This window comes from Schistocerca americana, chromosome 5 (assembly GCF_021461395.2).
Source record: "Schistocerca americana isolate TAMUIC-IGC-003095 chromosome 5, iqSchAmer2.1, whole genome shotgun sequence".
NCBI classification, from domain to species: domain Eukaryota; kingdom Metazoa; phylum Arthropoda; class Insecta; order Orthoptera; family Acrididae; genus Schistocerca; species Schistocerca americana.
The window spans coordinates 237,812,681-237,826,855 of NC_060123.1; the positions used below are offsets into that span (position 1 = coordinate 237,812,681).

A 14,175-nucleotide genomic window follows, 5' to 3' on the forward strand; every position below is an offset into this window, starting at 1 on the left:
CTAGTGCTAATAGGAAAATTCCCAGCTCAGGTATTCAGAAAGACTGCCTTATTATTATGCAAATCTGCAGTAGAATCTAATGTGCTATCAAGGTGACTGGACTATCCCTATTTTTGTAAGGGATCAGAAAGTTTCTTTTTCCTGTGCTTTCTTCTTCTCGTTTCCTGCTTTCTATTTTTAGTATGTTGGAAAATTTAATATAGGGTGGATTTTGTTACGTAAGCTCTTTCTGCAATTTTGGGGTAAATTCTACTGTGTGATTCCAGTTCTTTGCTTTGAGCCAAGACATTATGTATGACATCATGAGTTTCTGACATGAAGGATGTAAGTGGTCCATTATTATATATTAACTATGGTTGTCTCAGTAACTGTTGTTTATTTCGAATACCTCATGATTTCCAATGGTGTGGTTCAGCAGGAACCTAAGGGCACGGTTGCAAGTGAGCAAGCAGTAATCATATTTATAATTTTCGCTCTCATAAATATTTGGCTGATTTTTTTTCTGAATGTGACACAATTTCATTTAGGGTTTAGTTTTTTTGGTATCACTCTGTCTACTTCAGCTATATAGCTCAATTCAAGTTGTCGATTGCATGTTTAGTTATTTTTGGGATGTTTCATTAGGTGTGTTGTGCGATTTATTTTAGAATTTAAATTTTTTTGTTATCGCTCTTTGCACTTGTGCTATATTGCTCAGTTTTGGATGGCAATTCACATTTGGTTGTCTTTTATTATTTTTAGCAAGATATCATTGTCATCTGTTGCTTTATCAATATTTTATTATTACTGTCATTCTGCGTTTCTTATAGTGCATGTCAGTTTCTCCTCACCCAGAATCCCATTTTCTCATGGCTGTCATAGTTTATTCTTTTTGTGAGAGTGTATTTCATTATTATTTCAGTGCCATGGAAACATTTACAAGTATTGATTGCCATTTTGATATTTTGCATGTGTTGCATCTTTGGGTCTGGTATGATGTCACTGATGTTTGGAACTGTATGTTAGAATTACTATTTTTATATCTAAAAACACAGATGGTTATAATAGAGGGAAACATTCCACGTAGGAAAAATATATCTAAAAACAAAGATGATGTGACTTACCAAATGAAAGTGCTGGCAGGTCGACAGACACACAAACAAACACAAACATACACACAAAATTCAAGCTTTCGCAACAAACTGTTGCCTCATCAGGAAAGAGGGAAGGAGAGGGAAAGACGAAAGGATGTGGGTTTTAAGGGAGAGGGTAAGGAGTCATTCCAATCCCGGGAGCGGAGAGACTTACCTTAGGTGTCTGTGTATGTGCGGATGGATATGTGTGTGTGTGCGAGTGTATACCTGTCCTTTTTTCCCCCTAAGGTAAGTCTTTCCGCTCCCGGGATTGGAATGACTCCTTACCCTCTCCCTTAAAACCCACATCCTTTCATCTTTCCCTCTCCTTCCCTCTTTCCTTATGAGGCAACAGTTTGTTGCGAAAGCTTGAATTTTGTGTGTATGTTTGTGTTTGTTTGTGTGTCTATCGACCTGCCAGCACTTTCGTTCGGTAAGTCACATCATCTGTGTTTTTAGATATATTTTTCCCACGTGGAATGTTTCTCTCTATTATAGAATTACTATTTTTATTTTTTTAATGTGTATTTGCACATTTAGTTACATGATATTTATATTAATTTCCATCAATGTGACAATATGAAATTATTATTTGATATGAAATTTCAAATCATTTTACTCAAGATAATCCTAAACAAGATGTGTTGAGAGATCAGTGAAAACCAACAAAAGAGCCTGTAGAGCCAGAAAGGATCTGATTGTCATGTCGCGTGAGTGCTGCGTCCTTGGCTGATGTTAAAAATCGTTTTATCTGTGATACATTTCCATTTATATTTGTACTGCAGACAAGGAAACTAATAATCATACCTGTGGATTGCTTCACATTCTGGACAGAATTCAGAATATTATTCTTAAAATTATGATGAGCAGATCACCAAGCCCTATGAATATAGTGCTTGTACGGTATTGAGTGCAAACAGCACTGACTGTATGGTATGCACCACAAACCACTAGATTAAATAAAAAATGTATTAATGCATGTTAATGAGTATCACATCATTAGTGTGGAAAACTTCATTTTATTGGGAGAATTTATGGAAAGCTTAGCTCATGTATAAAGGAGACAGCATATAGAACACTAGTGTGACCCATTTTTATGTATCAGAAGAGTGTTTTTGATCCCCATCAGGTCAGATTAAAGGAAGATATTGAAGCAATTCAGAGGCATGCTGATAGATTTTTTACTGGTGGGGTCAATCAGCACACAACTATTATGGAAATGCTATGGAATCCCTGGAAGGAAGATGACATTTGTTCTGTGGGTTGCTATCAAGGGGGTTTGGAAAACTGACATTTGAGTGTGACTCAGACCGATTTGACTGCTTTCATTGTGTATTTCATGTAAGGACCACAAAGATCAGATGTGAGACATTAGGGCTCTTAAGGAGGCTTATAGAAAGTCATTTTTCCCTTGCTCTGTTAGCACATGGAACAGGAAAGGAAATGTCTAGTAGTTGTATATGGGACCCTCTGCTGAACACAGTATGGTGGTTTGTGGAGTATGTCTGTAGCTGTTGCTGAAGATATTTTCATCATGGATTGATGTCCAGAGTATTATTCCTAAAACTGCAGTGTGCAGATCACCAAGGTGAATGGGTGCTGTGCGTGTACAGAAGTGGATACTGTGGATTGTCATATCTAATTAGGAATATGTTAATGCACTTTCTCATTGTGACCTAATATTCATAACACTGCTTTTGAATTTACAATGTGTTAATCACCGCATGATCGCTGGGAGCATACTGTATCAATTGTGAACAGTCTGGACTGTTTGGCAAGTAATGAAGATTGTTAATTCACATTCCGAATATCTTAATGTATTTTCTTATTGCCGACCATGGCACTTCGAAACGTTCTGAGCTGTGATCAAACAGGAAACAGCAAATTCAAATTTGTGACTATAAACCGTTAATAAAACTTATGTCGTCAGGTTACAATACGAGTTAATTGAATGAAGGGTGTCATATCTATGTCGCCAGTTGTAGACATGTTAACTGGAAGAACTGTACAAATATCATGCACTCCTGCTGTCAGCAAAAATGGGCAGTTATGTTCTCAGGCTTTATTTTTCATTCACTTTTATTACATATGTATGTATATTTGTGTTGTTTGCAATGGTTATTTCCTGCATTTGCATGCTACCATGATTTTGTGTTCATTTTTGAGTTGGGCATTGCCATATGCTAAGATAGTATGTGCATTGTGCAGTATCCACCATAAACTAGCAGGCAGCAGCCAATCGCAAATAGCCAGTGTATTCCCAATGGTGAAGTACTTAGGTAATGGAATAGTTTCAGTTTTGATTCACGTGTGTTGGTTTGCATTTATTCAAATGTCTATATTTGTCATGCAATGGTTTTCTGAGACAAAGTAAGGCTTTGATAACAGAATACGTGCTGCCCATGTAGCATTTGGTTGGTTGTCTCAGAAAACATGTCTTCCTGAGTAAAGACCTAACACTATACACCAAACTGATGGTGTATAAAGCTGTTGTCATCTCAATGCTGCTCTATAGTTGTGAAACCTGGACATTATACTGCCGCGATCTGATCTGAAGAAACTGGAACGCTTCAACCAACAGAAGCTAAGATACATCATGAACATGAAATGGGATGACTTTATATTAAATACCACTGTTCTTGAGAAAGCAAAAATGAATAGTATAGAAGCTCTCATTATTGGGCACCAACTAAGATGGGTTGGGCATGTCCAGCAGATGAGAAATGACAGACTTCCACATCAAATGGTGTACAGTGAAGTGAGCACAGGTAAAAAGGCCGTGAGGTGCCCCTCTTAAATGCTATAAGGATCAGTACAAGAAAAATCTAAAAACCTCGAACATCGATCCGACTAACTGGTCGACCATAGCAGAATATCACAGTCGCTGTCACTCAACTACCTCAAGTGCTCTTCAGAACTTTGAGCGGGAATATTGAAGACTGGAGAATGACAAATGCCAGAGATGTAAACTCCTCCAGGCCCAGCCACATCCTCCACCTTCCATCATTTGTAATTCCTATGGTCACAAGTTCCATGCTAGGATTGGACCACCAAGCCATCAAAGACATTTCCACGCCTGAACCGTGACAAAGGAAATCTCAGGGGAGAAACGAAAAATCAGATATGAGTATTAGCCGCAGACAATGACTTGTCGTGCTATGGTTTTCTGATACAAAGTAAAGCTTTGGTTACAGTTTTGGTAAAAACCAATAATTATTTCAATCTGTAGGGGGTGTAATATTCCACTAATACTGGGAAGTGTTAAATATTCTTCATTTCACCTGCCTCCAAACTTATGTACATGAGACAGCAGATATACATTGGGTTAAAATTAGAGTGGGTTCCTCTTTCGGCACAGCACAAATAACCTCCATATTAAGTGTTCTATATACAAAAACACACACACACACACACACACACACACACACACAGGGAAATGACTTAAACTCGTGGAAAAGTGATGCAAAATGCAAGAGAGACATAGTGCTAGAGAACATTATAGAAAGTACTAATGAAATGAAGCTAGTAAGATTTTGGTCAATTGCATCTATTCTGCCATGTCCCTATTGACCAGGAGTATCTCCCATCAAGATTAGATGTTTACTCTTCTTAGACTTTCTCCTTACCATCAGACAAAGAACTCAGCTTTGAAATCTTGTCACCTATTTTTATGTTTGACTGGATACTGTAACATTTTTGATGCTGAGATACATGATTGACAAAGTCTGGACATGCTTTCATGCCTTGTATTACTTCCTTGTTAGCAGTGAGAATATTTTTAGCAGTGACCTGGAATACACCCTGATCTTCCATTAGCCACGATTTGTCATATGTTCTTTCCAGTTCTGACGTATTCCTTGTAAACAAAGTGATGTACCTTCATTTATGATGCGAGCAACTTCAGAACTGCGTGTCCATACAGTTCACAGGCCTGCTTGTAGTGGCCACCTGGGTTAGTGCCAGAAAGGACAATGGCTGTGTTGATGGGAAAGTAAGCTGCCATGAACGCGCTGCTGCCACTCGATTTAGAATGGTGGCGAGAACCTGCCATTGTTCTGCGAAAGTTTGCTGCTAGGAAATGATATGTTGGAGTAATTCTTTCATTGAGATGTTTCATTAGGTGATTCAGCACTGACAGTAACACGCAGAGAAAATGTAACACTCACTCATCGCGAGGGGGCTGATCCAGGTGACCTTTATAAGCAGCCCTGTGACTGTATACTGTATGGGCACACAATCTCTGAAAACACACATGTCATGAGGGAAGGTACATCACGAGATTTCTGTCACTGTCAGTGAACATATAGGAAGCCATATAGCAACCTGAATAAATTTTCAGCTCCTTTTAAGGATTACCTTGGTGTGCTCAAAAGCAATTAGCCACTTCTGCACTCTGTTTCGTCAGTTTGGACTCCACATTAGACACAGCAAAATAGCCATGCCCAGTGTTTTACCACTTCCTTTGACACCCTGAACACTATATTGCACTTAACACTTCACTACTGAAATAAATATACACTGTCCATACAATTATGTGTGTTTTAACATCAACTATGGAACATATGAAAGAAATATACACTGTCCATACACGTGTTTTTCAGCATCAACTATGGAACATATACCAAGGTAGGGGACAAATTCGTTTTGCAGAAGACATTCAAGCCATATTGTTCAACTTAGAACATTTGCCACAACTGGAGAGGAAAAGCGTTTATGGATTCTACCTTCAAAGATTTTGTTTTCCCTGATGACATAAATGAAACAGGTGGAGAATGTGAAGAACCCATTGTCATTTCAAAATAATAACAAGAAAGAAAGGTTTTACAACAGGATATGGAAGAAAATGTGGCTAATAGTTTACAGAGAAGTGATATAAGCCAAAGAGAACAAAATTTTTGAAGAAAAGATTTTTAGGCAAAAAGCTATTAGGGAATAAAAAATAAACATAACAAATGGATTCTGTGACAATAAGAAAAACAGTTCCTTCATATATGCATAATTACCAAACCAAGACAATTCTTAAACAAAATAATAAGTTCTGAGAGCACATACGCCACAAATAAAATTATTGACTTAGTGAAATTTTATACAAGATGGGCTCATTGCTTCTTTACTGAAGAAGCGAAATAAGTTCTCATATACTTATGCCCCAGTAAAACGCAGAATCAGAATGGAGGAAAAGCAAGGCAGTGAGATTAAAATTGAAGGTGGATCTGTCCGCTCCAAAGATTTGTTGTAGCAATCTTCCTCTTTTAATTCCATTTCTTATTTACTGACAAGGGAACCTCCCCATCGCACCCCCCTCTGATTTAGTTATAAGTTAGCGCAGTGGATAGGCCTTGAAAAACTGAACACAGATCAATCGAGAAAACAGGAAGAAGTTGTGTGGAACTATGAAAAAAATAAGCAAAATATACAAACTGAGTAGTCCATGCGCAAGAAAGGCAACATCAAGGATGGTGTGAACTCAGGTGCGCCGTGGTCCCGTGGTTAGCGTGAGCAGTTACGGAATGAGAGGTCCTTGGTTCATGTCTTCCCTCGAGTGAAGAGTTTAATTTTTTATTTTCAGACAATTATCAAAGTTCAAGCACTCACACATAATCAACTTCGCTCTCCAGAATTCAAGGACATGTTCAGATTTGCATGGACATATGCAGGATTTGACGGACTACACCCGGAAAAATTTGAAAACGTTAAAAACATATGTTTTGACAGAGCATAGGGAAAACTGTGAAACTGTTGCATTCATTTTTTTCAGTTTATGTCACAAAATCTTATGTTTTCATCACTTTTTTGGGAGTGATTATCACATCCACAAGAAAACCTAAACTGTGCAAGATAGAAGAATCTTTTTACCCATTCGCCAAGTGTACAAGTTCCTGTCATGTGACGCACATGACATCACCAGTGTCGTATAGAATATATCAGACGTGTTTTCCTGTGGAGGAATCGGTTGACCTATGACCTTGCGATCAAATGTTTTTGGTTCCCATTGGAGAGGCACGTCCTTTCGTCTACTTATCGCATGGTTTTGCGGTGTGGTCGCAAAACGCTGACACTAAACTTATTACAATGAACGAACGGACAGATCATAACTTTGCGAAAATAAAGAAAGTAAACTTTTCACTCGAGGGAAGACTTGAACCAAGGACCTCTCATTCCGCAGCTACTCACGCTAACCATGGAACCATGGCACTCCTGAACTCACACTATCCTTTATGTTGCCTATCTTGCACATGGACTACTCAGTTTGTATATTTTGCTTATTTTTTTCATAGTTCCACACAACTTCTTCCTGTTTTCTCGGTTGATCTGTGTTCAGTTTTCCAAGGCCCATCCCCTGTGCCAACTTGGAACTAAATCTGAGGGGGGGGGGGGGGGGGGGGGGGGTGCGATGGGGAGGTTCCCTTGTGAGTGACCACATACATCAACAAAGGGTATCAAAGCAGACTATTACCATTATCTCATAAAATAAGTAAATTTCTAAACGTAATTTAAGTGCTAAATCTTAACCATCTTTCTTAGGCAGCCTTAACATACACTAAACTAAAATAAACTTACTGGAGAAGGCATTTGCATCCTTCAGCACACCCTAAAACTCTTATTTGTGTGGATTACTAAATTAAAAATTTGTAGATTGCATTTCTGAATTTTTAATTTTTTCAAGTTTCATTTATATTTCATCTGCCGTATCACAGCAGTTTAAGCACATGAACAACAATTTCAAAGGCATAATCTTAAACACAGAGTAAAATAATGCTAGATTTTTTTTCTATAAGAAAGTTTAGATGTTTACCTCTACACGTATTGTGAGATTATATTCCTTAATACTTTCATAATCTAATGGGTGATTCACTTTGATGTCTGCCCAAGTAAATCCATTGTCAGCTCTTTGTTGTAAATAGAAAGTATGGTATTTGTTGGTTTGTGCTGTAGATCCTGGCATGAGGCGATAGAAAACAGTTGGATTTCCTTCTATACCAGAACTGGAAAAATATAAAATTATTTACCAACTGTATTTCAGATTGGAGCAATATACAGTATCTCATAATTTTATTGATTTATGATCAATTGTATAATCTCAAGACCTTTAATTTTACAAAAGCTTACATATCTGTAAAATTCTCTGACATTGCATTTTGTGTAAGATATTGTGTAACGTTTGGAAATGATGATGTTCTATTGATATGATGTAAAAATTGAAAAAAAATTATTGATTTGTAGTTTATAATATATTCAAAAACATTATTTTCTTTTTAAAAATATTCTAAATTCTAACATCAAAAACCAAAATTGTCTTATTCTGAATTAAAAAATGCTCCATTATCCATGCAAATTAAGAGCTGCTCATATACTGTCAAGTATGGAAAATTGCTTCTTGACTTACAAGTAGCACAGGCAAAAATAAAAAAGTAACTAACTCTGCAGCCTTAAAACTTTGTATATGAGCAAATGCGCACATGCAGACTGAAACAAAATGAGAAAAAAATATTTTTGAACCGTATTTCAACTGCTTTGTACCCATCCACAAATCTTATAAAAACTTCTACAATGTCTACTAACAAAAATCATGCCAGAAAAAAAATCAGTCAACCTCTGCACAAAAATTGGTTGAAATCACAAAAATCTATTGAATGTGTAGTGTTAGTTCTCTGCATAGTCTGTAAATGTATTGAAGCAGTAATATGTATTGATTCATAATAGTCCTGCACCTATACATTCTCATAACAAAGCTTTCGTTACACAAATTGTTGCGCATGCTTTTAAATAAAGCAACCTACATTAAACACATTTCTTTTTACATGATAATTAACACAGCCTTTGAATTGATGTATGCTGATAATTGTACAGACAATGCCTATTTGACAGCAATAAAATAATTCACAAAATTACTTCTATTACAGTAGATGAAATCCAAAACTACACAAACAAAGATTTTTTTAACTACCTGTACTCTATGTTTGACATATCAGTTCTAGATGACACAGATTGTAGAAAATAAAGAAAACTGGGCATTTTGTTGCAAAGAAAATTATTAAAGTAAAATCTAGCTCGGTTTTAATTTTATTGAAAGTGACCCCCAGATTTAAAAAAGATCAAATATTTTTTTGTGCTTAAATCTTTTCTATCAGGATATTTCATGCCTTCACAAAAATACATAGACCTGACTGATTAAAACAGAAAAATTTAAACTAATGTTCTAATATTCCCACAATTATAAGTTACTCTTAAGTTTTGTTGTTGTATTTTACAAATTCAGATAAAGATTTATCTAATCTGTTAAGTGTTGGCCTGCCTCAGAAACTGTTTTAGAATGTTTTGATGAAATACTATCCTGCAGTTTTCAAAAAAATAATTGTCCCCCTTCTCTAAAATCACAACTACTAATATTGATAAACTGATCTGATTTAAAATGCTGCCATCTTCAATCTTTATATGAAGTCCTCATTTCATTGAAAATGCTGAAAGAACTTATAGAGCTAATATAAATTCTTTGACACATCACAAGAAGTACAGGTTAGTAGAGGTACAGATGGACAGTCACACACACCAAGAAAACTCTGGACGTGCATTACGTGTAGGGAGTCAGCGTGCAAAATACAACTCCCAGTGCCGTGCAAGGGTGAGGCGTGCCCCACGGAGCAACCAACATTGAGTCGAGTGACAGACCTGGCTTTAACAGACACAACTTTTGCCCCAACTGGCATGTTTTCTTTAATGTAGATGGGTCCATACACAACATGGTCCCAGACTGGAGGATTGTTTGCACGGTCCACAACGTCTATTTGAACTTCGACGGTTCGGGACAAGGGAGGGTATCCTTTATCTTGAGCCATGGCTTCCAACTTGTACGTCTCTCGCTATATTAAAAAATTGTCAATGGAAAAACAAAAAATCACGCTGTTAGTCATATTAGTTCTTACACACTATGAAGGATAGGTTGAAGAGGGGGAAGGAAGCACGCACGAGCTGCTGTCTCCACCAGGATGATCTCCATAACAACTGAACTGATCCTGTGGCACTGTGAAATGTACAGAGATTATGTAAAAATTCAAAAAAATGTTTCAAACTGCTATAGATGCAGCTGCTATGAAGATGATAGACCTTCACTTTTGAATAATGTTTCTTACATTCTATAGCTTCCTGCAGCATACAAACCTTGCTCTCACTGTTGTCACTACTGTACCAACTGTGACATTTTCTTTGATGTGAATGGGGCCGTATACACTCAGGTCCCATAGAGGAGGCTTATTGTTCCTGTCTACGACGTCTAATGCAACGTCCACATCTGCATATAAGGGAGTACTTCCCCTGTCCAAGGCACGGACACGCAGGAGATATTTTTCTCGCTACAGTGGCATGAAAAGATGTGCTGTCAGGTAAGTGGGGAGATTACAAGCACAACATTCAGTTCAAAAAATTAAACAAACCAATTTAAAAAAGAAACTGTAAAAAAGAAAGAAACTCCACTTAATCTCTTTGAGTTAACCAAAGATAAAATAACATAAGCAATTAATAAAAAAAGATACCTACTTCCTCATTTTTAAATGTCTCACAGATTATGAATTATTTAATTCTTTGGGCTTCAAATAGAACTATCGAATTGAAAATAAGCATTGTTGCAATTAGCAAAAAGTGAATCACATTTTTTTTATTGCAGCTATGTTTAGGAAACTTTCTGATTTTTTGCCAACAAAGTAGCAATATGCAGGCCCGGTCAGAGGCTTATCTAGAGTGGAACTGGAAAGAAGTTTTTGTATAACAGATGCAAAACTCCATTCCTAAATTTCATCATATGGAAACCATGTAATAGATTCAGTGAGATAAATAAGTTGTAATTTAGCAAAAAATAGTTACATATGATGCTTCTCTTTACAAACCACTGAATAGCTACGGCACCTAAACATATTCTTCATACAAGACATTTGTAGGAGAAGCATGTGACACAAAATTTGCCTGAGTTGATGTGCTGAATTCTGTTGGTTTTGAATACATGAGTTTGTTCATGGGGTAACTTAGTGGTCTTTAATCAGTGAGTATTATCTTCCTGAGTATTATTTAATTATTCAGCATATTTTCTAAGATGCATGATTTCCATAGCATATCTCTTAGTACCTATCCTTTATTCAAGGCGAATTTTTTCTCCTGTCTTGTTTAAATAAATAGATCTGCTGATTTCTCTACAGTAAATTAAAAACATCTTTTCATATGTGAATAAAGTTATATGATTGCTTCACCTTTAAATAATCTTAGACAGGTCAATAAGAGTCAATTTACATATGATGCTTCTCATTACAAAAAAACTAAATAACTGTGGCACCTAAACATATTCTTCATACAAGACATTTATAGGGGAAGCTTGCGGCATGTCAGCAAGAAGAGCAGAGAAATAAAGATCTGTGTCAATTATACATATTGTGTACTGTGAAAATGTAACATGAGAGATTTTTTCAGCTTTTATAATGACATTCTTAGCATTATGTATAACACAGCTTTTTAAAATGATGAGTCATTTTTATCTGAACATTCCCTCCACACTTTGCCCAAGACCGAGCCTGTTATTAATGATTTTAGAAACTTAATATTATTTCAACTATACTACTTATTTTAAGGAACATACTGAACACTCCAATGTTTCCATTCATTGTTTATGTATGCACATATGGAAATGGAGTCACCTACTTACTGGAAAACATCCCTTGTGGTGGTTCAATTCCGAAGAACAGAAATGGTGCAATTAACGAAACAAAACAAGAGTATGAAATTATAAACAATATCATTAAAGCAAGCAATTTACATGCGGAAGAAGATGCATTTAGAGAGGGTATTGGGGAAAGGATTGGGCCAAAAATGGTGATGATATCTAACACTGCATCCAAAAATTGCAGATGCTTCTTATTACTGTACGCTGCCCCATACACAGAAGGAAAAATGTCACAAATGTCACATCAACTGAGCAACATCAGAGGCTTCCCTTTGGAGGGCACAAAAATAAAAATTTACCTCTGATGCCCTCAGTTGACCAAAATATCACAAACTATATATACTATCACATATAGCCTCCTGAAGAGGCAAAAAAGAATTATCAATACAAAAACATACTAACTCAGCAAAATCGGAGCATCACCCTTCAAAAATCTCTAGAGCTCTCTGAAAAGCAGTTAACAAAATTAGTGAGTTCAGTCATAAATATAGTGGTACAGCTCAGTTAAAAATTACAAAAATGTCTTCTCAAGTGCCTCGCAATATTTATTGCAAAATACAGTTTGCTTCTATTTCTAAGAAATGTACAAAAATGAAAAATTCTTGGTGGATTAAAATTCTTCTTGGAAGTGGATTATATACATAAAGGCATATTCAGATTTAAAATACTTGCAGTTATTTCAGAAAACTGGTTTACTTAAAAACTTATAAAGTGCTCTTGGATAAATACTGTGTGTACATACATACATGTAAACTGAAAGTAGTGAACAACAGTGAATTACAGTACATACAATAAAATCACTGAAGGTAAGTGCCGTAGAAAGGAAACTTATCCATCATTTTAATGTACAGTGATTACTGACTGCTGATGGCAACATAAAGTAATGTGTGACTAAAAGAATAAATATAAGTCAAAAAGCTAAGTTTGAAAACAATTGCAGCGTCACACTAGAGTCATATTCAAACAAGAATGCATATTATTACTTCACAGACATCTCTAGACAGACTGTCTATCACCTTGTAATGAAGTGGCAGTACACTCCGAAGCCTTCACTTATACCCAAAAGAACCAGGGTTCAGTCTGGCATTGTGATGAATACTTTTCTTGTAATGTTGGCAACTCTTCTTGTAAGGTCTCTAAGGATTAGCCTCTAAGGATTACAATGTCTCTTGTTACAATACCATATTATGCAGACTAAACCCTGGTAGTAGTGATTAATCACAAGGAAAATACAAACTGTAGCAAAAGCAAGTTTGTGATATCAGTTAGAAACATGCATGTCTACTACATTCTGAAAAAGTAAAACTGCACTTTGAAACAATAAGTATAACCATTTCTTTTGCTATTAGTTAATTACATGTTATTACTTACATCTAACGGCTTCCTCAGAACAATCCATCCTGATTCTTGTTGAATCTCAAAATATTCCAGATCATCTGGATTGTATGGTGCACTTAATGTGTATACAATGGCACCATTATTATCAGCATCCTCATCTGATGCTGACACTCTCAGTATGTTAGTTCCAATGCTTGCATCTTGTTTCACATTCTCTATGTATTTCTGCAATTAAAACAAAAGCTACTGTACATTTTCCAATAACTTCAATTTACTAGAGAATCCTGAGCTTTGAAAATAAAGCAAACATTACATTGAGCCATACACTATAAATATGGAAAAATACCTGTCTGTCAAAAAGGGGAGGATTGTCATTAACATCAGTAATCTCCACAGTAAATGAGCATACACCTTCCAAGGAAGGTTCTCCTTGGTCAGTGGCTTTCACCGTTACTGACACAAATTTTCCATCATCACCTTCACGATCAAACACCTGTAAAACAAAAATAAAGTAAAATAAGTTATAATATTAGTAGTTATATGCAGCAGCTGTATATCTTAAATATGTCAGTCAAATAGCCTTTGTGCTGTATAGTAGACAGATAATAAAATAAAATAAACAGTGCCACAAATTTATACACATTTTTGTTTTCAAAATAAAAAACAATAGTGAACTTTGAATAAGCAGGTTTTTCTGCCTTCCATCAACAGCTGGTGCAGCTAAACAGCATCTTATCAATAATTAACTGATAAATATTAATGTGCCCAGCTGGCACACTGTACAGGCACAGGGTATGTGCATGTGCTTCAGCTGAACAAAAGTTTTATTCTGAAAGCTAGCAAGTTCTTCTCTTTTGTATGTGCCTGTCGATGACAATGATTCAGCTCTTCAATGAGTGGTCTCCTTTACTCCTAGATTATTTATATTCCACCAAATTTTTCTATTACAAATATTAATTTTAGTAACACTGCAGTTTTGGATCCACTCATACTTCTTCTAACAGTGTGATACCCATATTG

The 14,175-nt window shown here is 36.1% G+C and overlaps 1 protein-coding gene across 1 annotated transcript in view; it reads right to left on the minus strand.

Moving 5' to 3' along the window:
- Window positions 1–14,175, minus strand: part of LOC124616289 (neural-cadherin-like) — a 966,400-nt gene that overhangs the window by 158,593 nt on the left and 793,632 nt on the right. The window contains exons 10-13 of the mRNA XM_047144591.1: window positions 13,502–13,648; window positions 13,189–13,380; window positions 10,272–10,462; window positions 7,909–8,098 (exon numbers count right to left, since the gene is read on the minus strand). Of these exons, the coding sequence (XP_047000547.1) occupies window positions 7,909–8,098; window positions 10,272–10,462; window positions 13,189–13,380; window positions 13,502–13,648 (720 nt within the window). The remainder of the gene's footprint in view (window positions 1–7,908; window positions 8,099–10,271; window positions 10,463–13,188; window positions 13,381–13,501; window positions 13,649–14,175) is intronic.